At 44.7% G+C, this 16,886-nt stretch overlaps 3 protein-coding genes across 3 annotated transcripts; all 3 read left to right on the top strand.

Annotated features, from left to right (window-relative positions):
- Positions 1-967: 967 nt before the first annotated feature.
- LOC100822080 (transcription factor HHO6) lies at positions 968-3,243 on the top strand. Its single transcript, XM_003579176.4, has 5 exons — positions 968-1,352; positions 1,514-1,725; positions 2,082-2,364; positions 2,500-2,576; positions 2,688-3,243. The coding sequence occupies exons 1-5, from the start codon at positions 1,067-1,069 to the stop codon at positions 2,964-2,966; spliced, it is 1,137 nt and encodes a 378-aa protein (XP_003579224.1). The 5' UTR covers positions 968-1,066; the 3' UTR covers positions 2,967-3,243.
- A 1,685-nt stretch (positions 3,244-4,928) lies between these two features.
- LOC100821350 (protein misato homolog 1) lies at positions 4,929-8,822 on the top strand. Its single transcript, XM_003578187.4, has 9 exons — positions 4,929-5,138; positions 5,248-5,349; positions 5,433-5,478; positions 5,621-5,699; positions 6,314-6,668; positions 6,819-7,068; positions 7,520-7,762; positions 7,843-7,959; positions 8,129-8,822. Exons 1-9 carry the CDS (start codon positions 5,067-5,069, stop codon positions 8,578-8,580), a joined length of 1,716 nt encoding a protein of 571 aa, XP_003578235.1. The 5' UTR covers positions 4,929-5,066; the 3' UTR covers positions 8,581-8,822.
- A 1,033-nt stretch (positions 8,823-9,855) lies between these two features.
- Positions 9,856-15,378, top strand: LOC100821767 (putative protease Do-like 14). Its single transcript, XM_010238795.3, has 10 exons — positions 9,856-10,135; positions 10,745-10,885; positions 10,975-11,108; positions 11,200-11,469; positions 12,203-12,333; positions 12,462-12,582; positions 14,442-14,534; positions 14,623-14,715; positions 14,793-14,875; positions 15,056-15,378. The coding sequence occupies exons 1-10, from the start codon at positions 9,856-9,858 to the stop codon at positions 15,114-15,116; spliced, it is 1,407 nt and encodes a 468-aa protein (XP_010237097.2). The 3' UTR covers positions 15,117-15,378.
- Positions 15,379-16,886: the final 1,508 nt, after the last annotated feature.

Here is a 16,886-nt window from a genome sequence, read left to right as displayed (position 1 = left end):
CAAGTGACGTGAAATAGTATAGATCCTTATACAAATCATTAGCCACGTGTCCTTTTCTTTCTTTGATATCTTTGGCGGTGCCGCGGTGGTGGTTCTTGTCATACGATAAGATATGATGCGTACCCCTGACCAACTCCCATGGCAGTAGCCGGTGCCCGGTGGGCGAAGGAATATGATTCGAGACACGCACAGACAAAGAAAAACTGACCCACCATGACAGCGAAACGGGAGAATGGAATCTCCCCAGCCACCAGGCCAACCCCCTTGGATTTCTCCCAATTTCACATTTCAGCCTGATATATCGGGGGTCGGGAGGGACCTGATGGCGAAAAGGGGAGGGGAAAGAGAAAAGATTCCTTCCAAGTGGGGCCCGGTCGGCGAAGCAAGTGGCGGACGCGGGAGCGCGTGGGCGATGTTCCGATCCCTATCTATCTCCTCTTGGCTCGCTGTGCGTTTTGTTGGACGCGACGAAACGCCCCTGCCTCCACTGACTTCCGCCTTCTTCTCCTCTGGGCCCACGTCTCACCCACTGCTTGCCACTTTACCATCCTGCCCCTGCCTCACCAGTGTGAATGAATAAGAAAAGGTATGGACCATATTTTTGAACAAAGAAAAGTAAGTACCATAATTTTCGTTTTATCACGAGTTGAAGTGAAAGAAGAAAGGAAAAAAAAATTCCATTGCACGGAATTTTCAGAGTCGGTGCATGGTGCAGCTAAATTTAGACTGTTAATACCTGCAAATAGGAATGGAATTTTCTTTTCTCTTTTTTTCTTCTACAAGTAATAACGATAAAAGAAAATTCATAACTAGCAGAGCAAGGAGCAAGAAAGAAGAAGGCCAGGTATCTTTCATGGACGAGATCCTGTTTTCTGCGTGCTTTGCTTTGCTGCTCTTTGTCCCAAAATGACCATTCTGCCCCTCTCGAACCGTCCCTGAGTCTCTCCTTCTTCCCCAGTATAAACGCAGAGGAGCAGCAGCACGCGGACGGCACGGCACGGCAGAATCCTCCGTTCTCCATTCCCAGCTCGGGCACAACCTCCTCGTCATCTTGCTCGCGGATCCGATGGGCCCGTCGTCGTCGTCTGCTGCTGCTGCGCGGAAGCAGCAGGACCAGGCGGCCGTCTTACTTGGCGGCGGCGCGGCGGCGGCGGAGGAGGACAACCACCAGCGGCGGAGGATGCGCGCGGTGGCGGCGAGGGCGGTGACGGACTCGCTGAGGGCGGACGAGGGCAAGGACAAGGACAAGGCGGCGAGGCTGGAGGAGTGCGCCCGCGGGCTCCAGGCCGAGAAGGCCAAGATGGAGGTCTTCCGCCGCGAGCTCCCCATCAGCGTCACCCTCATCGCCGACGGTCCGTCTTATCCCTCCTCTGCCATTCATTCCCAAGCTTTTCTTTTCTTTTCTCCCAAGTAGCATCGATTCGAATTGACGAATTCGATCCTTGTTTTCATGGATTTCTGCCTTTTTTTGGCTGAGTTTTTTCTTCGCGTGTTTGTTGGGTGCGCGATGCAGTGATCGAGTGGCTGAAGGACGAGGTGGAGCAGCACCGGCGGCCGCCGGTCCTGATGGCTCCGGCGCCGCCGTCTTCGTCTCCGTCGCCGGCGGCGAAGAGGAAGCAGGCGGAGGCGGACGCGAGCGACAAGAGGAGCTGGATGAGCTCGGCGCAGCTGTGGACCTGCGGGAGCCACAGCAATGGCGGCATCAGGAAACAGCAGGCGCAAAAGGTAGAGGAACATGGACATTTAAAAATCATGGAACATTTTGAGGAAGATGACCTTTTTTGGGGTTTACAATCCTTTTCTTTGATCATGGTGTTAGGAAAGGGTAGTACTACTGGAGGTGATTTGTTATTGTTTAGTTACTATGTGGGACTGAAAACCTAGGAAACTTTTACAACTCGTCCTTTCGGTAAAAAGTTGGCCAATTTCGTGGTAGCACAGCACGCACCTAGAAAAAGAAGAAGGAAAGTAGTACTCATTGTTTTCTGAGAAATTTAGCCCCAAGATTGTTTGTCTCATGATCTTTCAGCTCAAATTTTGTCTGTTGTTCTAACCTGTTCTGACAATTTCCAATTCACCAGCTGTCCAATGCATTCATGCCACTGGGCGGCGGCCCGCCGAGGACGACCATGGCGAAGTCACCAGAGAGACCAGAGGCGGCAGCCATGGCAGTCGTCCCTGCGGACCTGTCCCTCTCATCCCCGGCAGCGACGGCCGACGCCGCCCCGAGCTCCAACAGCAGCGCCGTCACAACGGACGCCGGAGCGCAGTCGGCGCAGCAGCAGCGGAAGGCCAGGCGGTGCTGGTCGCCGGAGCTGCACCGCCGCTTCGTCGCCGCCCTCCAGCGCCTCGGCGGCCCGCAAGGTAATTAAATTCGCCGTATTAATTTGTTCCGAATAATAAACGCATGTCTTCTTGATGATTGATTCATGTGTTTCTGAGTGTTTTGAACATTGGTGTTGAAATTTGAATTGATTGTTTTGTTGATGATATATGCAGTTGCCACGCCTAAGCAAATCAGGGAGATGATGAAGGTGGACGGGCTCACCAACGATGAAGTCAAGAGCCACCTCCAGGTTTGATTCTTCTTCTCAGCAAGCTTCTGATCAAACAATTCCACCCAAAATCAATGATAAAGGATGTTCAGCATTGGGACGAACACTGAACAATTTCTTGTGTTTCTGCAGAAGTACAGGCTACACACGCGGCGAGCATCATCGTCTGACGGCGACCACCAGCACCAGCAGCAGTCCGCCGCCGTCTGGCCGCCGTCGGAGCAGCCGCAGTACACGGCGTCGCAGCACAGCACGTCCAAGTCCGGCGGCTCGCCGATGCAGCTCACGGGGTCGAGCCGGGCGACCGCCGGAGACAGCTGCGACGGCGAAGAAGAAGAAGAGGACGGCAGGTCGGCGAGCTACGGGTGGGGGATGCAGCTGAACGGCACCATGGCGTCGTCGTCGTCTTAGAACAGAGAATTGCAGAATCATCATTTGTAGAATTGGAAAACAGAGATTTGAGAGCTACTTCTACGTGCTACTGAGGACTGATTGAGGCTTTTTTTTTGTTGCTGTTGTTCGTCTGTATAGAGGATGAGAGATTCCGAGAGACAGAGTGAGTGAGAGATGTGTTTTTTTTAGGCAGATGATGTGGTGAGAGTAACAGAACTGATGTGAGTAATTGGGCTGTTGTTACGGTTATATATATAATCTGATGTGAGAAATTGAGGCAAATCTTGAGACGTTACATTGAAGTATTATAATCTATCAAGGAATGCAAATGTCGAGGGCACTGCGTCTAGTCGAACCTTCAAATCAAATTAAATTTTGAGAAAAATTTGATAGCTACCCCGTTTATATACATAATCTGATGCTGAGTAATTTGCATTGGATAACGTGTACCTATCCTCCTGCCTCTAGTCCACCGAGTGATTTTCACTTTCCAGAACACAGTGGATTTTGCTGCTAAATACGGTCACTCCAGTGAAAAATCAGTCCAGTATTTTTCAGAACAGAATTTGTTTTCCGAGGGGGATTCACAGCTGCAGATTCTATAGCTGCAGCTTCCAGAATCAGCTGTGGCTGTCAGCTGCGGCTGGAAGGTTGGAGTTGTTTGATGTCTGTTTGTTTCGACGGATGGTGCAGCTGCAGCTGGAATATGTTGAAATGACCTAAATGACTCTATAGGACTGTAGATTGGGTATAAGTGCTGAATGTGCCATTTTAACAGATTTTTGCCTCAGATGATCAATTTTTTCACTTCCTTACACAGTTTAGACAAAAGTATACATATGACAATAAATTTGACGGCTATTTCACGAATTCTTATACACTAATTAGACAATATTAACTGAAAATAAGTCGTTTAATATCTCGAATTCTTGTACACTAATTCACAAGCTAAATCTTAACATATGCATACACTAATTCATAGTACCGTGAGCTAATTCACAAAGTCTTAAAAATTTCACGCATACGCACACGGTGATTCGCATCCATACATGTACAGTGAGTATGGGAAAGAAGTAGATGCCAACGGGGAAAGGAGGAGGGCCAGGCTGGCATCAAAGAGGATGGGCATGGGCGCATGGCGTCGGAGGCCAGAGGATGTAGCGGTGTTAGGGGCCAAAGGTGGGAGCAGCGTCGGGGGCCAACGCAGGGCGCTCGAGGCCACAAGCGAAGCAATGGCCAGCGCGGGTCGCTCGCGGCAGCAGCTAAGCTAGAAAAGCGGCAGCAGAGGAAGACGGGACCTTGGGCGAGCAGGTTGAGCTCTCCTGATCTTAAGGCGGCACCGGCCAGAGGGAGTGGCGCGGCTCCTTCCAGAGAAGGGCGGCTGAGCCAGTCGCTGGAGATCTGGCGGCGGCCCGGATCCAACAGCAGCGGCGGTTCCGGCCAGAGGAGAGGCGCGGCTCCGTCCAGAGGAGGTTGCCCGAGCCAGTCGCCGGAGATCCGGCGGCGGCGTCCAGAGAACAGGGCGGCGGCGGCGGGTGGGGGTGTGGTCGTGGGGAGAACGAAGGGATCGACGGAGGAGAGACTGAAATAAAACGAACCGTTCAGTGGCAATTTGTTCGTGGTATGGAGTTTGGTGGGAGGGTAAACCAGTAAAAATGACAGTTTGGAGCTGCAGCCGCTGGTAGAAGCGTCCCTTTCGCAGCTTCGTCGTCGCAGTGCATTTTTTAGAAGCGCTTCGTTTCGGCGGCTGCCAGAAGCTGGACAAAAACATGTTGTTTGTTTGGGCTCCAGCTTCTCCAGCACAGAAGCTGTTGGAGCTGCTTAGTAGCCCAAATAAACGAACCCTCAGAACAGAAAATCTTTCTTTTTTTTTTGAGAATAGGACAGAAAATTATTCAAGTGATGCACAATCTTCTGCGGCCCATGTCGTAGCCCAGGCCCATTCCGGCACCAAACTAGACAAAGCCCGGCCCATCCAGTCGGCCACACGCCCCCGCCATTCTGCTCAAGACTCGCCTCGCCTCGTCTTCTTCTACGGCGGCGGCGGCTACTGGTTGCTCCCTCCGCCGGCGCAGTCTCCGTATAGCAGTCCCCCCTTCCTCCCCAGGGAAGCAAGAGATGAGGGAGGTGGTGACGGTGCAGGTCGGCGGCTTCGCGAACTTCGTCGGCTCCCACTTCTGGAACTTCCAGGTCCCGCCCCCGCCCTTCGCGACTCCCCTACCCTAAACCCTACTGCCCCTCTCCGCCGGTGAGCCCCTGCTCTGACTCAAACCCCGCTTCTCTTCTTCTTACTATCCAGGATGAGCTCCTCGGGCTCGCCGACGACCCCGCCGCCGACGCCGCCTTCAGGGCCGCGCCGCTCGACATGGACGCCCTGTACCGCGCCGGCGAGACGCTCCAGGTAATAAGAGCCTCCGGACCAAGCGCCTACCTCGAATTATACAGATTTTCTATCGTGTTAGTCACAGCGCTGAATTTCGTCAGGGCGTCTCCACCTACTGCCCCCGTTTGGTCTCCGTTGGGTCTCGAGGTAATTTTGCTTGATTTTCTTCATCTGCTATAATGTTGAATTCACTCCGAGTGTAGCAAGCGTACTGCTTCATGTGCCCCCTGCTATCTTGCCAGGGATTATGTAGAGTATATATACTTTACAAAATGATGTTCATTTGCAGGGTCTCTTGGTTCGTTAAGTTCCTCTGGTACTTCAGGCCTGAGTAGTGCTGCTGCGCAAGAGCTCAAAGTTCCTACATGGCAAGTGATTTTCTTGCTCGTCTTTAATATGTCTCAATGTTTGACTTACTAATGTCTGTCATGTATAGAATAGTCATCAAGTCATGTTTACGATCAAAGGAGAAGCAGGTGGTTGTTTGTATGGTTCCAGATTGCTTGCGCAATTGGGGGTAGAAATGCAGTAGATGTAGATTAATAACGTTAGGTGCCTATGGCTTGCTATAACTCTGATCAATCAAGGAAATATTTTTCAGTAGCCAAAGCAATCCCATACCAGAATGTGCCTTCTGCTCTGTGTAATTGTATATATGTTGTATATATGTTTGCTCTGTGTAATTGTATATATGTTGACTCATAGTATGATTGTTTTGGAGATTGTGACGATGCATATGATCACCCCTCTGAAAGTTGCTGCAAGGCATATGCATACCCTTTTTCATGTTGTATCATTCAGCTTTGGGTTTGTCATTGCTTGCTGTTGATAGCTGTCCGTACAAGTCATGCAATAAGAGTAAAAACGAGTAGTTATATTCTAATTTTATCGATGAGTTGACTCCAGTTAAAGTGCACCCAACTGTGAAAATAATGTTTCAGGCCCAGAAAGTTCCTTGATAAGTCAGTTCTAATCAATGCAGGTCTGGAAATGTAACAAGGTCGGTGGCAAAACCTCATGGGCGAAATTTGTTTCTGGAAAGCTTAGCTGAAGGAGAGCAGAAACCAAGCACTGGCGATGGTGCTGGGAACGACTCCCAGAAAAGTGTTGAAGATAAGGAGCTGGTCGAATGCCTAGAGAATGGTGTTAACTTTTGGACGGATTACACGAAGGTTCAGTATCACCCCCAGAGCTTGTATGAGTTGAATGGGTCATGGACCAACTTCGACAAGTTTGACCACTATGGAACTGCAAGGGAGGTTGTTTCAGAGTGGTCCCAAATGGAGGAAATGAATGAGAGGCTAAGATTCTTTGTTGAAGAATGTGATCATATTCAGGTCCTGTCTTTTCCCCAACATAATATCAGTAAACACTCTACTTACAGTTATACTGCAGGTTATCTTTACTTGTGCAATCAGTGATTTTGTATGACTTCCCCCCTTCATGCATTTTATTGAGATCTAAAATTAATCTGGAACTTAATACAGGGTATCCAGTTCATTTTGGACGATTCAGGAGGTTTTTCCAGTGTTGCTGCACATTATTTGGAAAACATTGCTGATGATTACACAAACACACCTGTATTGCTTTATTGTGTGAGGGATCCTGTTACCCATGGACCACCCAGGACTCAAAGGGAGTCCATGACGAGATCCTTGCATGACGCTGTATCATTTTCGAAGCTTTCGTCCTTTTGCAATCTGATGGTTCCAATAGGACTACCTTCTCTTAGTCAAAGTATGCTTTCATTTACCAGAGTACCCTCTTCGATTTTGTGTTTATCTGAAAATTTCCTTTCTGATATGTTTAGATCTGTGAATTTCGTATATTATTTGCTAAGCAGGTAAGATATTCTGTTTTGTGATTATTACACTTATTTGCAGTAGCTTGGTGTTACTGCTGTTTAATGTCTCATCATTGATATTTAATTTCTCGTCATTGATCTTATTTTTGCAACATTGCACTTGATTGCAGTTTCCATGTACCAACTCATTAGGTCACCTTGGCATGGTACTACATATAATTTTGTGTGTAAATGCAGCAATTGCCCCATACTAGTATAAAGTGGCTTTACCAGCATATATATGTGTTTTTCTCACGTTATCCATTTGGAGTTATTTTCATGAGCATAAGAGAACTTGCTCTGAATCTTCCAGGAAACAGTTCTCATTTTGCTTCATTTCATCAGGTTACTTCTCACCCTTCCTTTCTATACAAGATGTGAAACCGTTCCACTCCAGTGCCGTTTCTGCTGCAGCAATACATTCAGTAACTGTGCCATTTAGACTACAAAACGCTGGCCCGGCTTCAAACTTTGCACATTCATCTGGTAATATTGATATCGGTGAACTTGTGCACATAATATCTGGTCAAGGTTGGCAGAACATGGTTACTGCTCTGGATGTAGCAATGCCGGCCCCTTCTTTGACAGGTACACAATATTTTCTCTGTTTGAACTGACTTGAGCGGAAAATTAATCTCTCTTGCTAACTGCACACTTTCAATTTCTAGATGGAAATGGTCTGTGGAACATAAAGAGCCTGCACTCCCTGACCCCTGAAATCAGCGATGAAGATGAAGATCCTTACTCTGTTGAATCATTGGTGGTTCATGGAGTTATGCTTGCAGGTTTGCCTATCTTATGCCTTGGGATCCATTTAATTCTTACTGTCTGTTATGCTACAATGGTGCTTGAGTTTCTTCTTTATCTGTTATCGCTTATTAGCTGCATTGCTACTTGAATATGCACGTTGACATCTAGGAAGTACAATTGCTTTATATAAATTTGTTGACACAGGTGGGCAAAGGGCTTCAATATCACAAGTGAAGGACTCTGTATGCTCAGCTTACGAAGGCAGATCTACAAAACCAAAGTTCTCCCATCTCTCGGTATCACCCTGCCCACTCGCGATCCCCCTCCCATTCCCATCGATCTTCAGGAGCAACATAGGGCGGCACGGCGAGATCCTCAGTAACCACTCAGAAAGAACCCAGCTACCCAAGGGCTCACTCGACGTCGAGTCCGTACCAATGGCAGCACGCCTAAGATCGAGCAACGCGATCCTGCCCTTCATTGAGAGGCGGTCGCTGAGCCTCCAGAAGCTTGGGGTAGCCAGGGGCACGCTGGGATCCCAGGCGCTCCGTGACTGGGGCTTCGGGAAAGAAGAGATCGAGGACATGAGCGAGCACCTGTCGAAGATGGTCCGCATGTTCCACCCTGAGGACGGGCTCACATCAGACTCTGACTAGACTGCACTGATCCTCTAGCGAGGTTACCCAGTCTCGCGTTTTTTTCTTATATGGGATAACACGGGAGAGCTGTTTCAAGATGTCACTCTTGTGTTCATGTGTGTTCAATGGGGGTGTTGGTGCAGCTGGGTGGATGTGCTGTGATGTATGTGATGTATGTATGCGTATGTACCTGCAATTAATACTTGTAATGGTTACGGAAAATATATCGCGTATTTCGTTTCCCTTGACGAAGCATTCTACCAACAATTGGTTCATAGATACGTATGCAATTTATGTGACATAAAATTGATATCATTGTGTTCGAATTAGAAGATACTCACGCATGATCATGAATTATGGCAACATATCATGTGAAAACACCCTTACGGTGCAAAGTGTGCAACCTCCATATAAACCATGTTTAAGTGTTTAAAAAATCGTACAAAAGTGGCATATGTTTGAGGTGTGATGTTATGCGAACTTGCAAAATTTCAAATAAAAACTCAACTGCATTTGAATGGAATTAAAAATGAAATGAATAGTGTCAAATAGTGAAGAGCCACTATTCATTTTTATTTTTTTCTCCTGGTAAACCTAATTGAGTTTGGATTCAAAATTTTAAATATGTATAAAACATCTCTAAAAAAAATAAAAAATAGAGTTTTCACTGTAAAGATGATTTTTACATGATAAACCGCCGAGATTTATACCACATATAATCCCGTTTGTCCGAAGGCGAAATTAGGAAAGAACGGCGAGTTCCATTAATTATAATGAATCTGACAATAGTGGTCTACATATCAGAGCGGAACAGTTTATTAATGTTAACGGGAAATTTAGTTGGCTACAGTCTACTTATAATTTGACTGTCATTTGAGGTACTAGCAACATCAACTTTTTTTTTTTCGAGGGGAAAATTAACATCAACTTAGTCACGAAGTCGCGCGGATTGTAAATTCTCCCAACTTGGAAAGTCGGGCCTATTCGAGGCGCCCGCGCGAGCAGCCAGGGCAAGCGAAGCGAGCAACCCTGATGCGGCGGCCACAAAGGCAAACGCCTCGACAGAAGAACCAAACCTTCCTCCTCCGATCATCACCACGCCGCGCCGGCGCCACCGCCTCCTCCAACTCTCGTCCCGCCGCGCCTCGCCGCGGTGTCCACTGGCCACCACCGCTTTCCCTCTCGCCCCTATCCCCCCGCCAGCTGCTGCTTCGCCGCTACGTCGCCGCGTCGCGGTTGTCGAAACCCTATTCGTTCTCTGCCGCTGCCCCTGACACCCCTTGTGGTGGTGCGATGGCTGGGCCTGACGACGGGAAGCGCAGCGGAAAGCGTCGGCACGCGCCCGTGGATCGCCCGTCGAGGCCACGGACGGAGGATAAAAAGAAGCCGAGGAGGAGGAGCTCCCAGTCCCAGTCCCAGGCTCCGCCCTCCTCCGAGGTTTCGCCGCCTCCAACCGCCCCATCTGAGGAGGAACACGGCGGTGTGTCAGCCGAGGTCGAGGCTATGGTGCTCAAGCAATTGCGGCAGTTCCTTGCCACCGACGCCATTAAGACGAAAGAAATTGCTGAACTAAGTAAAAATATCTGCTTTTTATCCCTCCCCCCTCCCTTTCTAATTAGTTCTAGTTCTTATCCTCGACTAACATTGTTGGTTATTTCTATGTCGTGATTACTAGCTGCTCGTCTCTACCAGTAGATGACGCATATGTGCTGCAATTACAATTATTCTCCTTACTACTTCTCATCTAATCCTACAGTTTGTCATTTCAAAGTTAACTCTTTTGTTCTGTTAGGAAAAGTGTTGATTTCACTTGTTCTGTTACTGTATATATGCATATCAGTTACAGTATATCATATTCTCCGGTTGAGTAGAAAATTAGCAAAAATAAGAAAGGGAAGTCTTCAGTATGATTTGTTCCAAGCGCCTATAGTAGTCTGGGCATAGATCCCAAAGCACCTTTTAATGTGAGTGAACTGTGTTACTCGCTTAATTGCAGACCTGCAGCTAAGCATTTAGTTTAGAAAGCAAAGCAAGACTTAGGCGGTTAAGCCTTTGTTATTGAAACTGAAAGTTTGATACATCTGGATAATTGTTACTCTAGTTGGATATCAAACATGCGTTGGTGTGCAGTAGTCACGCTGATGTATTTCTTTCTGACATTGTATTACAATTTGTATTTTAGTGAAAGACATCAACGGCGAACGCACTCTTACTGTGGAGAGTAGTTTTGGTGACACTGATGATGGCAGCCTTGAGAGTCTCGAAGCTCGTAAAGTGGCATTGTTGGTCTCACAGTCAATCGTCAGCCTATCTTCCTTTGCAGGTGCTTCATAGGTCTACCGACTAGTACTTTTTCCCACATTTTGTTTGACATGAGGCTCAGTAGGGTGTTTTTTTTAAAATAAAATTCAGGTGGAAAGCGTATCCGGGTTTGTTCAGGATTTGTGATGTGTTGGAATTGCAGTCCTCATACAAGTATGATCTTAACATCTGCAACACTAGTTAGATCTCTGAATGGAGATAATAATGTGATTTCTGGTTTGATAGTAAGTACTGCTGCCCATAATAATTATGACCATGTACTTGTTTCTATTTTATTACTTGTCCTTGATTTTGTTGTTCAACACCTGATTTCAGGTAAAGGTGCTTCTGCCAGATGGGAATATAACTGATGGATATATTATTCTGGTAGATTTTCACTACAATATAGCTGCTGTTGAAGTTGCAGCCAATTTGAAGCACCTAGAAATTGCTGATCCGAAGAACATTACTGGTAGAGCAGGTGTCTTAGCACTTGGACGGGCATATGAAGGTTGTAATCTTATGTGTTCACGGGGTCAAGTCATAAACAAAACCAGCATCTTTGGCTGTTCGGAGCTCTTGGTGTCAAGCTGCGAGATCTCTATGGTACAAAATATATCACACTTAATTCGTTCAAACTTATTATGGTCATATTACACTCGTTTCGGCCTAAAAACATGCACTGTTCTTACTGATGCGCCATATAGTTATGCTACCTGCCACGGCTGCTTGTTCATTAGGCATGTTATCTGGGATAACAAATACTTGGGTCGGAGAAGTGAAGGTTTTTTTGGTTACTTAACTTACTTTTCTTATTTATCCAAATTCATGTGGCAAACACATCATGGAGGCACACCATTCTGACACACAAACATAGGCGCTTAGGAACGTCATGAACTAAAAAGACATAACATAATAGATGTAAAATAGCCCATTTAACTGTTTATCTGTTGTCATCTTGTTCTTTATCTTGTTTTTGGTCGGCTAAATTACAACCCCGTAGTTCCTATCCCAAACACAGAATATCACAACATATTTGCAACCCTTTTTTTATTCTGGTAAATCGTAGTACATTTTTGAATTATTTTGTTTTATGCCTTCATTAGATAGTCAATCTTGTGCATGAACATGTTATATATCTATTTTTAGTGTACGCATGTTACATATCTTTTTTCTCGAATGTCATTTTGTATTAGAAGAAGGATGTTACATATCAGTTAGCATCTTTTTTTTTCTGCATGGGTGTTTTCATTCCATGATGAAGTTTCTAATACATGTAAATTCTTTGTTTATTTTAGACAGTTTATATCTTTTCTCATTTTGTTTGGCTTGTTTATAGGCTGGCTCTGGAGGACCTCTTGTCAATTACGATGGTCAAGTTGTTGGTATCAACTTCTATGAAGAAAATCAAACATCATTCATTCCATTGGAAATTGTATCACGAATCCTAGAACACCACCAGAACTTCAGGCAAGTATATTACTCGTAATGGTTCTACGGCATGCCTTTTACTTTTGTTTTTTGCCTTGGCTTTAGTGCCTTTTTTTATAGTATTCATGCAATCATGCGCCGGATATGAGAGTTTTCATGTTTTGCAGCAAGATAATACACCCTTGGCTTGGGTTGAGGTACACTTCTCTTCAAACAGTGCCACTGGAAATCCTGGAGCCCATATATCAGAAGTTCCCTGATGTTGAGAAGGGTTTATATATTTCAAATGTGTGTGCTCTTCTATTCCTATTTTATTTACCGTGTTTTATTTTGCTTCTTTTAGGTTCAAAAAGCTACAGTTTAAAAATATTAAGCTGGAAGGCATCGCATGATTGCATCTTTTAACTGTAGGATCCTATTATCCTAACTAAGGTCTAAATACTGGATAGTGGTGTCATAGGGATTTGCTGTATGCACATCGAAAAATACGTTCATTCGTCATAGCTTCGGAGTTTTCCATAGTTTTGGAGTTATATGTCATGCCATTCTAGTATCGTATTAATGTAGAATGAGTACTCAACTACTCATGTCATCTCAAACACTGATAAGTTATTACAGTTTCAGTTACAATATCTAGTTCTAGTAGTATCATCATTTTTTTTTGCGAGAAAGTATCATCATAATTAAATTGAATCAATCAGCTAGTTGGTTTGGTCCCATCATTGTTTCAATTGCCACCGCCCAATCTGTATGCTGCCAATCATAATTGTCCATATGGTTTGGTTCTTCAAAGCCGCCTCTCGGTCAGGAAGCAGATCCATCTGGCTCACCTACCATTGACCCTTACTACAAATGCCCATAAGTAAAACAAAAGCGGCACATACAATCCTTGCTGATTTCGTTGCCCCATTACTACCCTCTACAGCCCATGGTGACGCAGGTACCATCAACTCAACGGTCACGGACAAAGTTTGGGCTGCAGGTGAAGTAATGATAGAAGATGTGACCTTAACAAAGGATATGTTAAAGTTATTTACAGTATACTTATAGATGCAAATCCTCCATGTTGGGTCTGAGAATTATCATTGAAGGGAGTGCAAGACTTAATCAAGAGAGCTGTCTTCTCCTACCCACCTTTCCTGCTATATGCCTGGACTTTGGTGCGCTGCCATGGGAAAATAAACCTATGAGAAACCTACCTCTAGAGATGCTGAATTAGGCCCAAATGGTTGCATTACACATGACAAGAGGAGTTGGGTCTCTAAAGGGTTTTTCTGGGATCGGGCCGTCGGGGTCTTACAGGAATTTTTTCCATTGCCATGTGCCATCACAAGGGGCTAGGGCTCTCTGCCACCAGTTCCTCGCAAATACTCTCTTTTACCCCTTCACATGACATATTACACTTTCGCATAGCTGCATGCAGACTCATTTGTTTACATCAGCAGCAGCCCTTGAAATCGTGATAGAGAAGCCATCCAGCACCGTGCTGAGACTTCAGAAGACCTTTTCTCCTGTTGGATGCATTTATACGGCAACAGGTCCTCTTAGTCTGTAGATGTAGTATGGACGTATGCTGAGACTTCAGAAGAGCTTTTCTCCTGTTGGATGCATTTATACAGCAGCAGCTCCTCTAAGTCTTGAGAGGTCGTATGGCCGCATGCTGATACTTTGGAAGGTTACAGAAACGGTGATTGCTCGCATTGCATCTATTTGTTGATCTGACAATTTGGATACCAGCTGATCCGTGCCCATCCGATATTTCGGAACAGCATGCGAAATTAATAATGTCTGGGTAGGAAATACTGTAATGTGGGATGTTACAGCCGATATTTGGAAGTTTTGCAAACTCTCTGAGAATTTCCTCGTTAATTATTACTCCTGTACACAGCGGCCTGCTTATCTGCTACATCCTGCAGTAGGTTGCTTTGTTCATATTATTATCCACCTGTGGGTATTAGTTGAATATACTATGATATTGCTCCGCTAGTAAATGATGACGTCATTAGGATTTTATAATATTCATCAACACTTCAGAATTTCCAACGTTGCAATAGCAGTGATTACAATTTTTATTTATTTTCTGCCCAGTTGCTTTTGTAATCATTACTCACACATATATGACAAGAACTATATCAAATGCCAAACAGGTTGTTGAGGGATCACCTGCTGATTTGGCTGGCTTATGTGTTGGCGACGTTATTGTGAAATGCGGTGGAGAAGATCTATCAAGTGCCCCAGAGGTATCTACACAGTTAGCCCTTCTGAGTTTATTTTTGTGTATATATGCTTGTTTCTAATTCCAATTACTTGCTTAATGCATGACATTAGTTTGGTGCAATGCTACTGAATGCCTGCAAGGAGCATGTTAAGAGTAATGGGGGATCTTTTGGAGACTATGCAGAGGAGAACATGACAGTTGAGGTGGTTGTTTACCAGTTCTCTTTTCCCTCTATTTGCCAGTAAAATTGTCTTAACTTTTTCTATGCATTCTTCATTAGATTATGATAAAACAACAAAGAGATGGCAGCACAGTTTCAAAAAGTATTGCTGCAGACGTACTCAAAGAGCTTCATTATAACAGGCAATTTCTCTTTCCTTTCATTGACGCGATACAAGTTTAGGAGAGAGACTAGTATATTTGTTTTTATTTTATGCTCCTTACATACATCTCTTCCACCGTCCATCGCTCCTTCAGCAATCTTCAAGTTGGAGTGGGGAGATTGGTGAATATGTTTTCATATTTTCTTTCGTTTGCCTTCAGATGGCCTGCCCCGATGCCAAGCTACAAGATTCGCCTGATAAACGTCACACGGTATCGTTAGAAGTGCCTATCTGTGGTGATAAACATTATGCCGTTGTGTTAATGAACGGATTCATGTACCCTCTTACCATGTTATGTTATGTTATATCATTTGAGGTGCCACTTGATTATTCGTTACGTAGAACTCTCTAGTTTCCTCATCCTGCTCTGCAAATTGATGAGTCGATGCTCACATGGATAAGTAGATGCTTTATATGTGCATGAGTTCTCTATCATGCATTTATATAACAAATGTCATGTGATGATGATGGAGTTGGCATTAAGCTATGTTTGTTCGATCGATCAGGGACGATAAGGAAATGCAAGTGATTTTGTTAGCTGTACGTACTCGCTCTTCTAGAAGGTTTTCTGGGCAGACAATTCTCGTTTCGTTATACTACGGTGCTACCTCTGTTCAGGTTTAAAAGGCCAACATGTGTTTCTAGTCAATTTGATCAGCATTATATTGCACAAAAAGTATATCCGTTAAATTATATCCATTTTTGTCATATAACTTATATCCGTTAGTTAAATTTGTAACCTATGAACACATGTAGGCCTTTTAAACTCGAACAGAGTGAGTAGTAGTTTTGAAACTAAGCTAGCTGACAGCTTGGCTGATTCTATATACTCATAGCGTTACCATCACTAATAGGAGTATCTCTATTTCTACGTCTACTACTCATAGCGTTACCAAAACACATCAAGCTCACTGGACATAGCATTACCATCCACAAGAGTACCAACACAAGGGACATGCAAAGCATCACATAATTGGCGTAAAGTTAAAATAACACTTATGATCATCAAGCTAAACCAAACATCCTCACTAGAGTTCATCACTCACATCATATTTAATGGTAAAGTAAAAGGATGAGAGGAATTCTTTCGAAAACTTCTCATAAGTGAATACCTGATGGTTGAAGTGCTCAACCGAACCCGTGTTCCGAGGCATGGCGTTGATGTCCCTCCGCATGCCGAAGATGTAATAACACCACGATAGTAGTTTAGTCCATATACTTGAAAAATGTGGTGGACTAAGTCCATCTGCTTGAGTCGCGGGTGCATTATACGGTCCGTTCCGTTTACAGTCATACGTGATGAGACGTGAACACGTGGCAAGTTAGTCCTGCCCCGGTTCGATAAACATCACGGTTGAGCTGGGTGCATGATGCTCCACAGAAAAATGACTACATCAGGCACATAGAAATGCATATCTACTGAAAACAACTTTTATTTTTTGTTCGTTGGATCACATAGCTTCACAGACGTGTAGAACAAGAAAGCAACAGCTCCTGAAGAGCAATATAGCTAGCGGGTTAACACACTTCACCACCTCTGTGTCTAAACATTTCATACGTGCAGGGGGATTTGAAAAGAAAAAAAAACATTTATCATATGTTAAGAAGCATGTAAAGCAATCAGTAAAACGTCTATCATAGAACAATCAAGGTAACAAACATTCAATTTTTATGAACTTCTTTAACGCAACAAAACATCTAAAAGTTGGATCAGCATGTAATGACGGTCACAAAGTTATCCAGTACAAGCCACGACACTTAAAATCCCATTAGAGTACTAATTTCTTGACAAAAAGAAGAGAAGTACGGGCAAATAACACATTCATCTTACTCAATGCGCTTTGAATGTTTGCAAAGACTGATGACCATTTTGTGAAGTTGTCGCCATTGACGTCCTTTTGGGGCTTCATTTTTTTAACGTTTTTTTTAGAGAAAAGGAGCAAGCTCCCGATTTCATTTAAAGAAATCAGCATGGTTCAGAGTTGTCTACA

The sequence above is a fragment of the Brachypodium distachyon genome, chromosome 4 (genome assembly GCF_000005505.3).
Source record: "Brachypodium distachyon strain Bd21 chromosome 4, Brachypodium_distachyon_v3.0, whole genome shotgun sequence".
Lineage (NCBI taxonomy): Eukaryota > Viridiplantae > Streptophyta > Magnoliopsida > Poales > Poaceae > Brachypodium > Brachypodium distachyon.
Note: the sequence above shows the minus strand (reverse complement) of the source record. Positions and strands in the feature narration are given on the sequence as shown.

Bases quoted from the DNA above. Each gene is read 5' to 3' on its own strand.
- LOC100821350 (XM_003578187.4), top strand. From the start codon at position 5,067: ATGAGGGAGGTGGTGACGGTGCAGGTCGGCGGCTTCGCGAACTTCGTC. The intron at 7,763-7,842 runs GTACACAATATT...TTCAATTTCTAG, and splicing joins GCCGGCCCCTTCTTTGACAG to ATGGAAATGGTCTGTGGAAC. The intron at 7,960-8,128 runs GTTTGCCTATCT...TTGTTGACACAG, and splicing joins TCATGGAGTTATGCTTGCAG to GTGGGCAAAGGGCTTCAATA.
- LOC100821767 (XM_010238795.3), top strand. From the start codon at position 9,856: ATGGCTGGGCCTGACGACGGGAAGCGCAGCGGAAAGCGTCGGCACGCG. The intron at 11,470-12,202 runs GTACAAAATATA...GCTTGTTTATAG, and splicing joins CAAGCTGCGAGATCTCTATG to GCTGGCTCTGGAGGACCTCT. The intron at 14,535-14,622 runs GTATCTACACAG...GCATGACATTAG, and splicing joins ATCTATCAAGTGCCCCAGAG to TTTGGTGCAATGCTACTGAA.
- LOC100822080 (XM_003579176.4), top strand. From the start codon at position 1,067: ATGGGCCCGTCGTCGTCGTCTGCTGCTGCTGCGCGGAAGCAGCAGGAC. The intron at 1,726-2,081 runs GTAGAGGAACAT...CCAATTCACCAG, and splicing joins GGAAACAGCAGGCGCAAAAG to CTGTCCAATGCATTCATGCC. The intron at 2,365-2,499 runs GTAATTAAATTC...TGATATATGCAG, and splicing joins GCGCCTCGGCGGCCCGCAAG to TTGCCACGCCTAAGCAAATC.